The sequence below is a fragment of the Acinonyx jubatus genome, chromosome F2, assembly GCF_027475565.1.
Source record: "Acinonyx jubatus isolate Ajub_Pintada_27869175 chromosome F2, VMU_Ajub_asm_v1.0, whole genome shotgun sequence".
NCBI classification, from domain to species: Eukaryota; Metazoa; Chordata; class Mammalia; order Carnivora; family Felidae; genus Acinonyx; species Acinonyx jubatus.
In genome coordinates this window covers 38,199,643-38,216,056 of record NC_069394.1, presented here as the reverse complement: position 1 = coordinate 38,216,056, position 16,414 = coordinate 38,199,643, and the positions used below count along the sequence as shown (strand labels likewise).

The window sequence follows — 16,414 nt, the reverse complement described above, 5'->3', positions numbered from 1 at the left end:
AAAAAAAACACTATAAAAAATTCAGCATGAATTTCTTAAAAACTGTTTATCAGGGTCTAGAAATCAACATGGTATAATCTGTACATGTAGGCTGTAGATGTGTCCACTAAAACTTGGTAATAAGACTGTCCTCTGAGAGTTATAATTCAACTCATAATATGTAAGACATATGCAAAACTCCTTTAAAAGACAGAATGGATTCCAGGCACCTAGCAAATAAGACTCAAATGAGACTAATGAGACTCATGATAATTATTCTATCTGATATACATGTATTAAGTACTGGATACCAGTAAATGATATGCACTTTTGGGAACACTGAGGAATGACAACTAGCCTTAACAAGGATGAGAGAGGAAGGCTTCCTGGAGGAGTACCTAATTTGAATTAGAAATAATTAGAGAAGAGTAAGAAGGAAACTGTTGGTGAAGGGGGTTTTTAACTAGGAGGGTTGGGGGAAACAGTGTGAAAAAAGGTACAGAGGATTGAAAGAGCATGGTCTGTATAATAAACAACAAGTCCATTATTTCAAAATTTATAGAGGAGAAAAAGAGAGGTAGCAAAGGGCAGTTACGAGGCTAGACAAGCAAGGGCACATTATAACAAAGGGCCTTGAATGGTTAACAATAGCACAATAGGAAAAAAAAATCAAGAAAGCAAATATTGGCTCATATGCACTATACAGTTCTTGTTATAAAGAAGGATGGTTAAGCCAAACCCAACTAGAGGCTAGACGGTAACAGAGCTTGTTAATGTAGCCCATCTAGGCCAACTTTTTGGGCAGAAAAGAGTGGAAAAAGAGTGGAGCTGGGGGACAAATGGAATAAACCCACAACAGTCACTTTCACTGTGTGATCTTCAGTGAGTCGTTTAACCTTTTGGGGCTTCAAGACCTTCATCCACAAAATAAGGGTATTATACTAGAGTATTTCTCAACTGCTTTTCTATACTAAATACTCAGAGTGGAAAAAAACAAAACAAAAACCAGAATATCTTTTCTTAAGATTAGAAAAGATTATGGAAGAAAGACTACAAAGAAATACTGGTTATGTTATCCAAAATATCAGTTACCAGATATATTTGGATTTATTTTAACCATCATTTTTTGTGCTATCTGTCCTACTTTTTGTTTTGCTTCCCCCCTCCTTCTTTCTGGTCTTCCTTGGGGCTGAATAATTTGGATACTCAACATGATAACAATACCAACTGGCCCCTGATTTATGTGCTCAAAATTCCTCTGTAATGCTGACAATATCTCAAAATAAAAGATTTAATTAATTAATTCTTGAAAGGCAATATTTGCATATAACAAAGAACTCAAAAGGCTCAAAAAGAGCATTCAGCAAAATGTATGTCTCTATCCCACTCCTGCTTCTTAGCCATACTGTTACCTACTCTGGAGGTCAGTTTCTTGATTATTTTTCCAGATCTACTCCACTGCAAGCACTGGTGCATGCACACACACACACACACACACACACACACACACGATTTATAAATGAAAGACATTATAATTAAACATATGATTATTATGATATTACTGATTATATATTAATAGGACATATCAGTGGGTATATAGGATTGAATATTATAATGAATATAGTAATATATTATACTAAATTACAATGATATATACATATATGTATGTGTAGGTGTGTATACTCTGCCAATTACTCCTCTCAGTGGACCTTAGATTGCTTCCAACTGTTGGCAGATATTTATGTTGTTTCTGATCTTCTGTCATTACAATGTACTATGAATACTTCTACACATAAGTTATGTCAGCAATGGTTAACATTTTCTGTAGAACGAATTTCTAGAAGTGTGACTGCTTGGTCAAAAAAGAATTCCTTTCCAAATATCAAGGATTATTTTCCAAATATCAATTGATTATTAGCTTAGAGGTCTAAGCCAATTCTGTTGGGAAAATAAAGACACAGATGCTTATCAAAAGTATTAAATTATTTCTAATCGCAATAAATGCCAACATAGATAAAAAATAAAACCTCCTGACACTCTGGATAAAGAGTCTGCTTGTAGTTGGGGGTGGGTACTGAAAGTATTTAGGTAATCATGTAATCAATATATATATATATACAACATAAGGTCTTTTCAAGGAGCTCAGAGATCTCGTATTTATATACCTTATGGTATATCAAAAAGTGAAGAAAGAAATGCTGGGCCAAAGACTAATACAGCAGGGGAAAAAAGCACAAAAAATACTAACAGTGGAGAAAATAACTCATTTCTGCATTGAGAACCTTTTAGAAGTTTTGTTTTAAACAACTTTGGAGGGAAGAATTGACAACAACAAAGATAGAAAAAAGGGAAAAGACAGAAGACTGAATTTGGAAAACAGAAAAGGAAAACTGAGACACAGATAACAGGTAGGTGAAGAATGGCGTGTGTGTCTTTGTCACTCCATATTTCCTCAGAGGTTTACATCTTGAGAAATCGGTTAATAAAAGCCACAGCAATTCTGGTCAATGTGAGAAAGCTACAAGGTATGAAGAAAATATCTTTCCCTTTCAGGCATAAGCACTGACCTGTAACAGTTGTGTGGCAGTAGCTCTCTGCTCAGGATTCTTCACGAGGCACTTTTTAACAAAATCGGTGAAATCATCAGACCAAAGTTCTGGCTTCCTGAATGTTGGTGGTGGATTTGTGGGAATCATAAAAATAGCCTAGCAAAAATGAAATAGCCAAAAGAAATTAAGTAAGAATCACAAGAGCACACCAAAAAAACAAATCTCTCTATCTTTCTATCAGACCCTAAATCTGAAAAACAAATTTAAGCTGTTCTAGGATTTCCAGTAAGATTGCAATTCAGGAAGCAAGTCCATCTGCTACTAATGTAATCATTTCCCATTAAATTTCCTCTATTTGAATTGCAGCTCATTGAGCACATCATTCTTTATTTTATCTATTATTTTTAATCAGTCTCCAAAAAAGACTGCAATTCTAACCCTTTTACCAAATTAGGAACATTCTCTAATTAAACAGATATATTCCCTAATTTTGCTATTGCATGCCAGATTTACTTCCCATTTCAGTTTCATATAAGTATTCCTGCTCAAAATGGATAGCAGCAGTCCAATTTGCTTCTGTAATCCAGAATTCCAGAATATATAAGTATAAATAAAATTACTACCGTGATTAGAAATAATACTAATAGAGCCAAGGAAACTTTTGTTTCCTTTTCTAACTACATGAACCAGGATTCCAAATGAAAAGTATTAAAGGTAATATACCACTTAAATTTGTTATTAATGATATAATTTAGTATTAATAACTTAGAACTAATTAAATACATTCAGAAAGTTCAAAATTCAAAAGTTTTAAAAAGCCTTCCTGCCATCCTTGTCCTCCTAGCTGTCCAGTCATCCTTTCTCAACCAAGAGAATTAATTCTTAATGTTCTTAGGAAATCACTGTATGTAATGAAATTACTTCTCTCTTGGGGCATCTATAATAGTTCCTGATAAAATACTATCACTAAAACATCATTTTCTTTGAAAAGATATAAAAATGAAAATACAATAAAGTTAAAACAAATGTATCGAGCACTCAATAAACACTATTACCATTTAATTTTAATTTTTTTTTTTTTACATTATTTATTTTTGAGAGACAGAGAGAGACGGAGCACAAGTTGGGGAGAGGCAGAGAGAGAATGAGACACAAAATCCAAAGCAGGATTCAGGCTCTGAGCTGTCAGCATAGAGTCCAATGCGGGGCTCAAACCCACAAACCGTGAGATCATGACCTGAGCCGAAGTTGGACATTTAACTGACTGAGCCACCTAAGAGCCCCTGCTATTACCATTTTCATTTTCACATAATGTTATTAATAAACAAGAGGCAAACACAGCCATGACAAAAATTTTACAAAGTAAAATGAATTCAACCATAACTAACTGTAGTTTAACAAGTAAATTTATATAATTATACAGTCAACACAACAGGTGAGATGAGGAAAAAATGGCTTTTGGCAATCTTAATATATGCATATGCAACATACAAACATGTGCCCCTCAAAGATGTAGTTAGGGTGAAACATCCAAAAAACTCCCTTCTGGGCTGCAGAATTCTTGGACTCTCTAGAAGGGAGGTGTTTGTCTCTGTTTTTTCTCAGTTTTTTGCCTGGCTTTGGTGGTCTTCTCTCTTCATGTATAAACAAATTTCCTTACTGCATAAAGAAAATAAAAATGGCAACACTACAAACCACAGCAATACTCAGACACCAGTTTTTTTTTTTTTTTACCACTGAAAGTAATCATAATTATGTTTAAAACTTCTGTTCATATATGGAGAAACCACAGCTGTAGAAAAAGTAACAAAGATAATATATTCTTGGGGATACCAGTTTTAATGTATTTTGTTGCTATAATAAAACTGTTCCATTCTCCACTGGAGTTATGAACTGTTCAAAGTCATTCACAAGTATCTTAAAATCATAGAATTTCCATAATAAAAGATATATGACAGATCATTTAGCTCAACGATTTAACAGAAAAGGAATCAAAAGGCCAGAGAGGCTAAGTGACTTAAAACCAAAATTTTAGACCCACAAAAGGCCTTTATTTAAAAGATTAGCAAAGTATTCTAATGCTTCTACTATATTTCAAGAAGCAGAAGGTGAAGTACAAAGCAAAGAGGGTTACTGAATCTAAACAAGCAGCTAGTAAGAGAACAGAGAAATGACAATTGATGATGTTTTCAACGTATTTGTCTTCACAGGCCCTCCTCTTCCAAGCGGAGAAGAAAGCATAAGCAAGTTTTAAGCCTTTACGATAAGGCAGTGGCAGAAATGACCTTAAAACTTACTACAATCACAAATGTGACCATCGATAAAGGTGAAGGTCATTCAATGAAAAATGAATGAGGGAAAGACCATTAAGTGGAGAAAATACAGTCTTTTCAATAAACGGTGCAACAAAAATGAATTTGGATTCTTATGTTGTACCATATACAAAAATTAACTGAAAATGGACCAGTGACCATAACAATAAGAGTTAAAACTATAAAACTTAGAGGAAAACGTTGGGGGAAAGCTTCAAGACATTGGATTTGGCAATAATGTCTTAGGTGTGACCCCCAAAATCTAGGCAACAAAAGAAAAAACATAGGTAATTGGACTTCATCAAAATTTAAAACTTGTGCATCAAAGGACACTATCAATAAGATGAAAAGGCAACCGAAATGGAAGAAAATATTTGCAAGTCCTATGTGTGGTAGAGGTTTAATATCTAGGATGTATAAAGAACTCCTACAACTCAACAACCCAACTCAAAAGACAGAGAAAGAACTCGAGTAGGTATTTCTTCAAAGAACATACAAATGGCCAATAAGTACATGAAAAGGTACACAACATAACTAATCATTACAGAAATGTAAATCAAAACCACAATGAGATATGTCTCACATTCATTAGCATGGCTTTTATTAAAGAAAAAAAATCAGAAAATAACAAGTGGTGGCAAGGATGTGGAGCAGTTGGAATCCTCATGCACTGCTGGTAGAGATGTAAAAATGGTGCAGCTGCTTGAAAAACAGTATGGCGATTCCTTGAAAAATCAAACATAAAGTTACCAATGATCCCCTAATTCTACTTCTGAGTATGTACCCAAAAGAAGTAAAGGCATGGAAGAGATATTTGTATACCCATATTCATAGACTCATTATTCACTGTGGCCAAAAGATGGAAGTGACCCAAGTGTGCACTGACAGATGAACGGATAAAGAAAACATAGTGTTTACACTGTATACACACATACAATGGAATATTATTTAACCTTAAAAAGAAAATTTTGGGGGTGCCTGAGTGGCTCAGTTGGCTGAGTATCTGACTTTGGCTTAGGTCATGATCTCACGACTCATGGTTTCGAGCCCTACGTCAGGCTCTGCGCTGACAGCTCTGAGCCTGGAGCCTGCTTCGGATTCTGTGTTTCCCTCACTCTTTCTGCCCCTCCCCTGCTTGTACTCACTCTCTCTCCCTCTCTCTCTCTCTCTCAAAAATAAATAAACATTAAAAAATTGTTTTTCTAAATGGTTAATTTTATGCTGTGTATATTTTACCACAAAGAAAAAATATGGATGAAGGAAAACATTAAGTAATAATCAAGTTCAGAAATATTTAAGTGCCTACTGCAGATGAAGCACGGTGTTAAGCATTAAATGGAGCTCAAAGAAGCAGCAGGAAATACCCTACCCTTAAGTCACTACCCTTAAGAAGCTTCTAACCTAGTCTGCCAATGAAAGCACAAACAATAAAAGAAATAACAGTATAATAATAAAATAAATGATAACAAGGCATTTGGAACAGAGGTCATTCCCCTTAGTAGAAACAGTGTAAGGATAAGCAGGAGAGTAGAAACAGGCCATCAGGAGGAGCAGAGAACTGACTGCTTGGTAAGGTATAGGAAATAAGAAGATTAGAAGGGAAATGGAGAATATGGAGTTTGGTCAGCAAGAAAGTACACAACTGAAAAGAAATGTGTGTGTGTGTGTGTGTGTGTGTGTATTTGTTCTTGATTAGGTTGTTTATGACCCAAGTAGATTAAACAAGAACAAAACCCCTGGAGACACTCTAAATATGGAATAGAAAATGCAGTTAGGGGCTAGTACAGATGGCCCAACACGAGTAATAAAGAGTTCAAACGAGGGTGGTTTCTACGGAAATGAAATGGAAGAAATGAGGTAGAGGAGATACTACAAAAGAGGAACCAAGAATATATCTTGCCAACATTGTGTGGGAGGGGTGGAAAAAAAGGAAGAATGAAAGATTACTCTAGAATTCAAGAAATTAAAAAAAACAATACCTTAATTGCAAGGCACTCAGGTATTCTAACAATTCACTACATCATTTTTTTGAAAGCCCTTAGAATATGCACCAAGTTGCTACAGTGTGTTATCACCGGCTTCTAACTCGGAAAGTGATCCAAAGGACTTTCCATGGACAAAGCAGTGAAGATTCAATATCCAAGTCTGTTGATTCTAGGGTAAGAGTTAATCTCTTTTATTAGTCTATTCATCTTCTTTCAAAAGGGGAAAATCCTTTCATAGAAGAGAATATTCTTACACATCTTACATCATATCACACATATTTACATCTAACACAGTCCTTTCAAAAGCAGTACAGCCAGTTTTATGACACAATAAGCACGTCAAATGACATTTATCAAGTACTTTCTGTGTGTTCAAAACTACGTTCTAAATGAAGTTGCAGACTGATAGGTCAAAGGCCAAATAACATTAGTGGGCATATTTTGTTCAGTCACTATCAAGTTCACACTCCCAAAAGGTAAGAATCTGCTGGAATCAGGCTGATTTCACCCAGGATGTACGTTCTCCCTTGTACATGGGCCCCATTTAGTCTGGCTCAATTATCTAGTTTACCTGATGGTTCTTTCAAGTATTTAACTTTGTGAGCCCTGCTATTACAGATTTTAAAATAAAACACATATCTCAAAGCCACAGAGCTCACAGTCAGCTTGGGGGGGGGGGGGGGGAATTAACACGTGAAACAAATAGCAAACAATGAAGTGCTGGAAAATAAAGTTCTTCTGTAAGTAACCTAATTCATCTCAGCTCCATAGCTGAAACGGAACCTAATCTGGCTTCAAGGATGGGCAAAATGGGGTTAATATCAGCTGCTGGAAAGGGCACACAAAACCACCTGCTACTTCAATTAAAGAATAAAAATAAATTTGAACTCTCATCTCTGCAAAACAGTTCAAAGCACCCACATAAGCCCTTATATACTGACCTCAAACTGCAGGTAAATGATACTAGATTGTCTAGATAAATGTTGTTCATCTGCACTTGTTACAAACTGATGGATAACAACTCAGTGATTTATGTTCTTGCAGCTAATGCTCTCCTTTGAACTTTGAGTCAATAAGTTGCAGTCTTATCTTCTGATAATCTTAACATATAAGGCTCACCTCAGCAGTAGCTATTAGAAACTCAAGGATAAAAAAACTGAACCCTAACTCTTATTTACCCAGTACTATCATAAAGCAATCCTAAAAGGTTCACATTCTAGTCTCAAACAAGCACTGAACTGCATATAGTTCAAACAAGTAAGTCTCATTATATGGTCTACCAAAAGCAGAGACTCTGAAAGGCTCCAGGGGAACCACTATACCTTTTACTTCTATTTTTTTAGGTTAGATAATCAATAACAAATGGGCAGATTTTCTCACAGGCTTAACTTTGTTCAACTAATTTAACCTAATCATGAATCATAAAGGATCTTCTTAAGAATCCCTAGGTTTTGCATGAGCTAATTAGGTAATAGGCCCCTGCTGTAGAAAGTTTTAGCAATCAGTGGCTAGCCTTAGACTAACAATTCACTCCCTCCCTTGCCACCAACCAAATCGCATGGACACACTTTACAGCCATATAATTTATCTTATCTCTAACACCATTTTGATTGAAGAATGTTAGTACAATAAACAATATGATTTTCCTTGTATTTGTTGCTACACAGTGTGTTGCTTAACTACATATTGAACCTCTGGTTGAGTTTTTTTAAATTTATTTTTAACGTTTATTCATTTTTGAGACAGCCAGAAGGCACGAGCATGGGAGGGGCAGACAGAGAGGGAGATACAGAATCCTCAGCAGGCTCCAAGCTCTGAGTTCTCAGCGCAGAGCCTGATACGGGGCTAGAACCTACGAACTGTGAGATCACGACCTGAGCCAAACTCGGACGCTCAACCAACTGAGCCACCCAGGTGCCCCTGAACCTCTGATTACGTTTTAAAAAGAACTTCCCTGATCACAAATAGTCTAAAGAAGCCAAAAAATGTAAGTGCCTCAAAACAAATAATTCATTCCATGCTTGGAATTTCATGCCTTAGACTCCAGGAGCACCCACATGTGGAAAGAGCTGGAGCTGAGCAAGCACAATGCCTGCACTCTGCAATCTCAGTGGAGTGAGTGAACACATATGCCTGAAGCTAAGGTAGCTGGGTTTGTGAATATACAGAAGCAAGGACATGCCGGAATAACAAAGGAATCTGTGCCACTATTCAAGAACCTCAGGTATATGAGCAAAAGGTTATCTTCATAACAAATAAATGAGATAAGGAATGAGAAAGCATTTTATAAAACTTCAAAGAACTAAATAAACACAGCTGTTTATTTTTCTTGCTGGCAAAACATAATCCATAGGCAGGAAGCTACTAAGTCAAATAAAAATATATAGCTTCTAAAAATGATATATAGGAATAATAATTTTTAAAAGACTACACAAATAAGATGGCAAACAACACAACAAAATGAAGCCAACACTGGATCTGGGTCAGAAAAACAGGCTTGAGCTCTCAATCGTCCTCTGGCTGATCGTGCAGCTTCAGTTTTTTCATTTAAGTGATGACATTGGACTACATGTTTTTCAGGGTCCTTTTTGGGTCTAAAAGACTCTAGCACTCTAACTGCCTAGCAATCAAGGAGTTAAATCCTCACTAGCCAAGTAGTATTAAGAAAGGAGATGCAAGGCGGGGGGGGGGGGGGGGGGGGGGGGGGGGGGGGAGAAGGATAACAAAATGGTTATTAGATGTGAACACAAAAGTACAAATCTACATTTTTATTACCACTCCCTCAAATGCAATTTTGAAGCAGACTAGAATACTAAAACCCAGAGTGAACCTTGCTATCAGGGTGCAGTTTCTACAGTAAGCACAGGGTTAAAGTATTGTGAGCCTGACCTCACAATTCACTCCAACTCCAACTGCAGGAACTTCAATACTCATTAATCTGTCCAATAAGGGCCATTTTGCCTGCCGAGGTACCAAATTAAGGGAAGGGATGCAGTTGATGTCCTGGCGGTACAGAGTGACTAAGAGATCTATCTAGAAGTCTGAGCCAGCCCTAGATAGCACTGGGTCCAACAGCACTACCACCATAAGCAGCTACATGACCTATTTTACTTCTCTATGCCTATTTTCACATATTAAAAATGGGAATAATCGTACCTACCTTACAGAGCCGGTCTGAAGCTTACATGGGTTAATACACGTAAAATACATGCAGCAGCACCGACCACATTGCAAATGCACAAAAATTAACCCCACCTTACCAAGGGGACCCGCAAGAGTAAACTACCTTATTCAAGGTCACACAGCTAGTCAACACTGGAACTCAGGTGTACCTGGCTCCTTGGCTACTTCACACCACCTCCAGATTTCTATTAAATTTCTGCCACAGATAATTCTACCATAAGAGCCCCCTAATGTATATTCAGTCTCCAAAAAAGAAAATGGAAAGCTATTTGTATAAAGATGGTTAGAATTCACTTTCTGTAACAGTGGAAAACTGCAAACAAAAAATACCAAACAATTAAGAAATGGATAAGTAAACTGCTATGTATCAATAAAATGGAGAAACTTATTGCTATAAAAATAACAAATGGTGAATAAATAAACTGTGAAAATTTAAAAAAATAAAAAAATAACAAATGGTGAATCACAAAATCACAATGAAATATTTTGTTTTGTTTTTTAAGTGAAAATGAGAAAATAAAACAACAGTCTGTTCTGAATGATTACCTTCAGTAATGACATGTGGCAATGTCACTAAAATGTAGCAATAAAGACTGAAAGATGGTACAGAATCTCAAAAATTCAAAATATCAATTCACAACAGCAACTGTCTACAAGAGTGCAAAAGACTCTTTTTACATTTTTTATTCTCAAGGCTACTCACTATATATATTAAACTTTTAAAAACTGTATTTGAGGGGCACCTGGGTGCTCACTCGGTCAAGCGTACAACTTAGGCTCAGGTCATGATCTTATGGTCTGTGAGTTCCAGCTCCGTGCTGGGCTCTGTGCTGACAGCACGGAGCCTGCGGCCTGCTTCAGATTCTGTGTCTCTCGCTCTCTGTCCCTCCCCAACTCATGCTCTGTCTCTCTCCCTCTCAAAAAGGAATAAACATGAAAAAAAATAATTAAAAAAAAAACCACTTGTACTTGCAATTGATCCAAGGCTTCATTTAGAACCACTGCTGAATTTATAGCCAACTGCAATCTGCTTCTATAACCACCGCACACAAACATAATTTAAATTCCAACACCTTTCATGGCTTCCATCTCTTGAGGTTGAAATATCATGTCCCTTTAATACAATGCAAAAGCATTCATAAAATATGGCTAAAGAAGAAATCAGAAGTGAATAAGAGCCAAAGTTAAGCAACTTTCTCAGCCTACTCTCTTTCCAATCTCCCAAATTAGAATTCCTATGTGTGACCAGTTCAACCAACTGCTTTGAGCACATAAAATGTATCCATACCTGCAATATAAGAATTTCTTAAAAAAAAAAAAAAAAGGAATTTCTTCAAGAAGCTTAGAATTTAATGGGATAGAGAATACACACCAGATCATTTCAATAAAATAGTGTAAGTAAAAAAAAATATGTGAACACTGGGCATTATGACTTGGTCCAAACTGAGGTTTAAAAAAAAAAATGAGACTTAAGCTGAATGCTAAAGAATGAGTTAATGAGTCATAGAAAAGAGAACGGTATGTTCAGGATGTGGGGTCTGAAGTGTCACCATGGGGTCTGTGAGGGAAAGTAACCTGTTTCGTGCATGGGGCAGGGAAATTACAAGGTGAGCCTGAAACATCTTACTGGCCCTTAGAGAAAGGAACCAACGACCAACTGAGTCATGTCAAAAGAAGTTCAGAACATTGAGAGCTTAGCTCCACCCATAAAAGATTCAAATTTACTTGACCTGAAGTAAGGACCAGTAACAGTATTTTTTTTTCTTTTTTTTTCTTTTTTTGGTCTCCCAAGCAATTCTAATGTGTAGTCAACACTGAGAACACTGTTCTAGGACATATAATATAAGGCAAGTATTATCACTCCATGTGTCTCCATTTCAGTACCTCCCATATTTTAACCAGTACTCTGGTTAGTTATAAACTCATTCTAAATGCCCTGGATAACATGGAAACTACTTAAAAGCATGGATACAGTGCCTCAAGTTTTGTATCCCCACAGTATCAGGCATAGTCACTTCTGCAAAGTAAAACCGAAATTTATATTGGAAGTGTTGATATAAAGACTTCCAGTTAAATATGGTTCTTTGAACATACTGATTTACCTCAACTCCATCCCAAAGGAAAGTCCTTACTGAAGGACACTAAGAACTAAAAAAAAAAAAAAAAGTTTTGAAAAACAACAGTAGCAGTTCTACCCCTGAATGGCTATATGGCTTAGGCTCAAACCTTAGGTCTTCACCATAAAATAGAAGTAACAGCAGTGCCATTTTATTATTTTTAAAGCCCATCCAACTTAATTCACTAGTTATTATATAATAGCTTAACTGAGACACAATTCACATATGTGATCTATGTGATCTGGTCCTCTGCCACCTCTCTGACCTCATCTCCTACTTCTCTCCCTTTCCTGGCCAATTCCAGACATATAAACCTCCACCTCGTTCCTTAAACACCAAACATACTGCCACATCAATTTCCTCTGGCTAGAACACTCTCACCATAAATCTGCATGTCCCATTTACTAACCTCCTTTAGGTCTCTACTAAAGGTCACCTTATCAGCCCTATCTTGACCATCATATATATAGTATCACAAACACCCCTGTCATTCTGTATCCCTCTTATCTTGTTTTATTCTTCTTGTCGAGCAGCACCTGTATATGACTATATGTTACAGTTTTTGAGAAGAATTTGTCTCTGTCCACTACAACATAAACACTTGAAAAGCTGGAACTTTGTTTCATTCACTGCTATATTCCAATGCCTAAAACAGTGTCAGAGCAGGCAGTCAATAAATGAGATGAATTAATATGTAACAAACTCAGTCTCTCTCAGCTTCACTGAGATTTTTTTATTTCCAAAAAGCAGGATTTAGACATAATGACCCCTAAGACACCTGCACAGCTTTAAAGTCTACAAATCTAGCAAAGAGACAGAACTAGAGAGCTAATGGTAATGTATAAAAATGTAAGCTGCCTTCTAAGAAGGAAGACTTGACAATAAATGATTAACTACCAAAAGAATAAAGTATATATGAGAGGTACCTCCAAATAAACATGTGAAAGACTTTATAATAAAACTATATAATTAAGCACAGAGAACAAGACTATCTTGCCAAGATTTGCTATCATTGGCAAAAATCCATATTAAACTCAGCTTCCCCAATTCCAGATACAAATGGAATTGTGAATTTGGCAACTCACTGGAGAGAAAGACTGAAGTACAATCTGGGTTCACATTAAAGTTACCTCATTCTTCTCAACTTAGATCTGACCCAGAGGAAAATTTTTAACAGATTGTGTTGGACTAGTGCCATACTATACTCAGTAAAGTTCAAAATTAGCATTTTAGATACTAACCTAAAGGATTTGTATTTTGTTTCCCGAAAATTAAATTCGGCTAAAAATGTAATATGATGAATTATGAATATAAATGGATTATTTAAAGAAACACGTTGTCAAAGAAAAAGCAAATTATAACACCAGTCCCTCCCTCTTTTGATTTCATTCATGCAGTGTCTCACCCAGGTCTGAACACATGGTAGCACTCAAGCTGATAAGAGAGAGATAATTCTCTTCTTTCCTCTCAAAGTTTATTCAGATTTAGTGATATACAATATATACATGTCCACCTCAAACTTCCTAGTTATCAAAAAATGCAAATAAAAATTATGTACTTCCACATTTTATATATATACATTAAGCATTTATTTTATTACGTCCTATGTCACAAAGCATGTATTCTAGGTAGACAATGAAGTCACAAGATAAAAGTTACCCATGCTCCTCTCAATAAATTTATAATCTGGTGAAAAAGTCAGACAAAATACAATAGAGTGTGATAAATTCTATGATTTGAGGGTATACAGGGTGCAAAGGAAGGAAGCTCAGAGGAAGGGTTCCCAGGTTAGACTGTAGAAGAGAAATGGGAGAAAATACAGGTAAAGAGAAGTAACACTGAGTAGAGAGCAGCAGTAAGAATTTAAAATATCTGAAAATAACAGTATGGCTAAAGGAAAGCAGATATCACGTAAATAAAGATGTAGGCAGAGCCCAAGGCTTTGTATAACACCCTTAGGAGTTCGGCTCCTAACCTAGAGTCAAATGAAAGAAACTGCTTTTTAATGGGAGAATTTTAAGTAAGGGAGTAATATGATCTGTGTTTCATTTGGGAATGATCAATCTAGCAGTATCACGAAGAACACTTTGAAAAGGGGGGTGAAACCAAACACTAGGAGACCATAATAGAAATCCAGAAGAAAAATTATGAGGTCTGAAATGGAAAAAATAGAGATGGAAAGAAGGGGATATATTCAAGACATATTAAGGAAGTAATATGGGCGGAAATTGGTGAATAATGAGAACTTGAATTAGCTTCATGGCTAAATAGGAGGAGCTAAATAGTAAGGAAAGGAATCACAGAAAAATTAGAAGGCAGCATCAACAGGCCTTGGTGATTGACCAATGGTGGGAGACTGGACAGATGAAGTACACTCTCCAGATTTTCAACATGAAAACTGGTTTGATGGGAGTGCCATTAACCAAGATAGAAAATACAATGCTAAAACCAGGCTGATGAGAAAACAGTAAAAAGAGATTTGGAGATACTGGATTTGAAGCATCTCTTGACAGTATAGAAAAGATTATCTAAGTAGGCTTTTAGAAATGAGTCTAGAGCTCGAGATGGGGAAAAAAGAGCCAGGTGATGGAGATACTCTAGAAATCAAAAGAGGAAAGAGATTTAAGGAAGAGAAAATGGCTACCAATGCCAAATAGAAGTAAAAGTTTGTGAACAATTTTAGTAGAATTGTGGGGGGAAAACAGCCAAAGTCTGTTCAGGGGTAAATGGCAGGGAAGTGAGGAAACTGAGGCAGCATGGGTTTTCATATGTGGCTCTGATAGGAAGGAGTGAGACAGAGCAGCAAACTGAGAATAGTATGAGCCCAAAGAAAATTTCTTTCTTCCTTAAAATGAGAAGAACCTGAGCCTGTAAAGTTCTGTAACAGAAAGGAGATAAGTGATGGGTGAAAGAGGGAAGCCAAGAGTGGAAGGAGCATGCCCTTCTACTAAAACCAGGAAAGACAGAAACAAGCCCTTAACAGTTCAGGCACTTAAATGACCACTTAAGCAAATTAGTTTTTTTAATAATGAATATCCTGCAAGCTTAAGCTATTTAGCACTATTTTTTAAACAATTCTGTTGGGTAAATTTTGATACATTTACATATTATATATAGTAATACTTACTGTTGTTAATATTATATCTACTCTATATAGACAGTGTGCATGGCAATGTACTAAGTGGCTTTATAAAAATTATTTCTCTTAGTCCTCACCAAAACTCAATGAAGGATTATTATTCCATTTCATACATCAGAAAACTGAGGCATAGGGAGGTTAAATAACTTGCCCTTGAATACTCAGCAAATAAAGGACAGCACTGGAAAATGAACCCAGACACTGTAGCCCAAAGCCAATGTTCTTAACCAACAAGTTATACTGCCTCTACAAACAAATACTTTTGGTTCATGAAATTAATCTGAAGGCAACATATTTTCCATCAGGAAATATTTCTGATTTTAGAATAGAAGAAAACTGGGTTTACTGATCAAAAACTTGCTAAACTGCACTTAATATATTAAATTTTAAAAACCTAGAGAAATAACAGTATATTATTAAAAACATCACAAAATACAGTTTTCTCTTATGTATGTATGTATATATGGATATGTGTGTGTGTGTGTGTGTGTGTGTGTGTGTGTGTGTGTATCAGTGGTTCTTAAATTTGACCATGCATCAGAATTCCTTGGAGGGCTTATTAAAATGCAGACTGCTGAACCCTACCAAAAGAGTTCCAGATTCAATACGCCTGATAAAGGACCCAAGAATCTGTATTTCTAACAAATGTTCAGAAGATATTAATGCTATTGCTCTAGGGACCACACTTTGAGAATTACTACCTTATTATAGTAACTCTATATAAAAGTTAAGTAACATGAATGTAAAAACACCTGGCAGATGGCAGACAATAAGTAGTATCTGCAATTATTATTAATAATAGCAAATATGATGACCATTACTATTATCTGCATAATTACTTAGACTTTTAATCAATTTTTATTCAAAGAAATACAAAATTAACATATCCTTTTATGATCACAACACTCTGACTGCCAACTTTATGTACCTCTGGTGTCTTTCCTGCATATTGCTAGCAAAACAGCCTTTCTAAAATGTAAATCTGCACATCAACTCATACTTCAAACCAATCTTTCCCTATTACTTGCAAAACAAACTACAGTCTTCTTGGCATGGCTAAGAGATAGATCTCTTTGCCCATGAGCTATCATGTAATTACTCATCTTTCAATGTGATTATGGAACATTTCCTATTCTTTGAAAGGTTCCCT

The 16,414-nt window shown here is 36.0% G+C and overlaps 1 protein-coding gene across 1 annotated transcript in view; it reads right to left on the bottom strand.

Annotated features, from left to right (window-relative positions):
* The window catches only part of STK3 (serine/threonine kinase 3), a 281,099-nt gene that overhangs the window by 134,068 nt on the left and 130,617 nt on the right, over positions 1-16,414 (bottom strand). The window contains 1 exon segment of the mRNA XM_027064153.2: positions 2,547-2,684. Within this exon segment, the coding sequence (XP_026919954.2) occupies positions 2,547-2,684 (138 nt within the window).